General features: G+C 37.3%; 1 protein-coding gene across 1 annotated transcript; it reads right to left on the reverse strand.

Moving 5' to 3' along the window:
- Positions 1 to 905: 905 nt before the first annotated feature.
- On the reverse strand, positions 906 to 1,265 carry LOC131224255 (phytolongin Phyl1.1-like). Its single transcript, XM_058219790.1, has one exon. The coding sequence runs from the start codon at positions 1,263 to 1,265 to the stop codon at positions 906 to 908; it is 360 nt and encodes a 119-aa protein (XP_058075773.1).
- Positions 1,266 to 2,480: the final 1,215 nt, after the last annotated feature.

Raw genomic sequence — 2,480 nt, forward strand, 5'->3', positions numbered from 1 at the left:
GATGCAAAAATAACAAGAATTCTTATACATTTTTCATGTAAGATAACAACATTGCTTTCCTATAAAAGTTGTGGAAACCATGTACAAGGAATAACTATGAATTGCAAGAGCTATTGCAGCGTTCATACCTTTATATACAAGGCGTGAATTGGGATACCCTGTTCATCTTTCTATGAGTCAGAATATCCTACAGCAGGCCTGAAAGGACGGAATTTTACTATCACACACTAAACTGCTGGATTTCATTTGTATGCTTTTTTCACATGCCCAGATGTTCGGACCATACTCTACAAAGGTGTGTAATATATATACGGCAAAATGTTCCTACAAATTTCTCAGTAAAACTATTTTTGTTTTCTGTAAAAAGCATTTATGTCACCTATCGATTCTGTAGAAATGCTCATTAATACCACACAAGCATAATCCCACTCCAATTCAAGATCAAGAGAGCTATCTCAACGAATGCACTGAAAGTCGTGGCAAATCCCAAACAGAACCAAGCAGACAACTACATCAATTGTGAGAACCATCCAAACATGACACCACCACATCCTACGAGCTTATTGTTGCCCTCTAATCCTCATAGAACTCGAACTCTTTTGCAATGAAATTGAAGATACGCTACTTTGGTTTGATTCAGGAGCTACAACAATCTTGATTCCCCTATCTGTAGATTTCCTATGATCCTCTGAAATGACGTCTCTAGGTTCAGCTAACCTATCTTTCATCTTCTTCTTTTCATGCTTACTAGGCTTCCCTAGCAGTGGTGCTTTTATAGATGCTGCTGCTTCTGAGTTGCCCATCTGGTTGTTGAACTAGGAGGGGCTAAGCTGATATGCAGGCCTCTCAGCCATCCAATCTGCAGGTTCTGATCGGGATACATTCTCCAATGGGGATATCAAATGTCAGATGATGGGCACCAGTTGTTCTTCTATGCAGATGGGGTTCGAACCAGCTAAATTACTCCTCGAACTATTCTTCACCACCTTCTTAAACCCATCCCTAACATGTTCAAGAAACCGGAGGACCCCTGCATTTCCAAGAACTTTATCTACAATTGTGAAATAAACATACCCATCTTCCATTAGAAATTCATAAGTCCTTTGCCCGACCGTTTCGAAATACCAGATGTGAAAAGCTGGGGTTCTCTCTAAGCAAACTGCAACCAGTGCCTCGATTTCTTGATCTCCTCCATTGTAAGTGTAAAGAACCCTGTTTCCCTTGGCAACACAGCAATAATAAACTATGTTTTGAATGGAACCCATCTGCATAAAGTCTTATCAAATCTCAAAATTGTCAAGAACTGCCTACTGTTTCTATGCCTAGGGCTTAAAAATCAAATAAACTCACAAGTCATTCTCGATTGAAGGGTTCTCAAATCAATGGAAACATATTGCCAATATCTAGTTCTGAGGTTTCAAAAAATTTCTTTGAAACACTTGTGATGCATTTGTAAAACATAAGAGAAACTCATTTCAAACTTCTTTTTCTTTTCATTTCTTTTTTTTTCCTTTATCGGCAACATAAGCAAACCTCTTGTGAAACGTTTCTCAAGAGTAAGTAAAATATGAGCGAAACAACTGTGAAACTCAAGTAAAACATCTGAAATGATAGTGAAACTTTAAATTAATACATTATCATATTTTCTTAGTTTTCTATAAAATTCCCCAAACAATTTAAATGTGTTTCTAATTAATTTAAAGGTTTTCTTATTATTTTTGGATTCCAGTTGGTCACCTTGGGTTGAAAGTACTTGAATATTGATTTTCTATATGATGAAGATTGTTTGAGTAATATTTGTTGGTCCAGTTCATGATGGCGAATGGTACTCTAGTTCGGGTTCTTATTCATACGGATGTTACAAAGTACCTAAGCTTCAAAGCTGTGGACGGGGGCTATGTCTTTAATAAAGGAACGGTAATTAACTCCATTTTTGTTCGTTAAACTTCAATGTGTTGATGATCTGTTCTGCCATCACTTCAGCTTTCAGTAGTTCTTATGCCTACACTTGCTGATCGTTGCAACAGGTTCACAAGGATCAAGCAACAGACATGGAGGCCCTCAAATCTCCATTGATGGGCTTATTTGAAAAGCGTCGTGCTTGTAAGCTTTTCATCTATGTCCAAAATTATGTAGAAAATGATCCCAAGACACATGAAGGGCTGGACCTTACAAGAGTGATGACTAGAGAACCTATTGCGTATGTTCCTAATCTTTCACTTGCATATACAAAATTATTTCAAATTGAGAATACTTTGTTATAATAATGGAACTATCTACTATTAAGTTTTGATTTATGTGCCTTGAATTGAACAACTCACATTCTCACATGGATTTTTTAAGTTCAGACCAGTCTGTGTGATTTTGTCATGAGGTTGATCCACCACAAAGCACTGTAGGTTAAACTTAACCTACTATGCAATGTGTGGAGCCCCATTGTGATGTGTGCATGACATCCATCAATGCATCATGTGTGACCC

Source organism: Magnolia sinica, chromosome 13 (genome assembly GCF_029962835.1).
Source record: "Magnolia sinica isolate HGM2019 chromosome 13, MsV1, whole genome shotgun sequence".
Taxonomy (NCBI): domain Eukaryota; kingdom Viridiplantae; phylum Streptophyta; class Magnoliopsida; order Magnoliales; family Magnoliaceae; genus Magnolia; species Magnolia sinica.

Excerpts from the sequence above, each read along its gene's own strand:
- LOC131224255 (XM_058219790.1), bottom strand. The coding sequence starts at position 1,265 with ATGGGTTCCATTCAAAACATAGTTTATTATTGCTGTGTTGCCAAGGGA.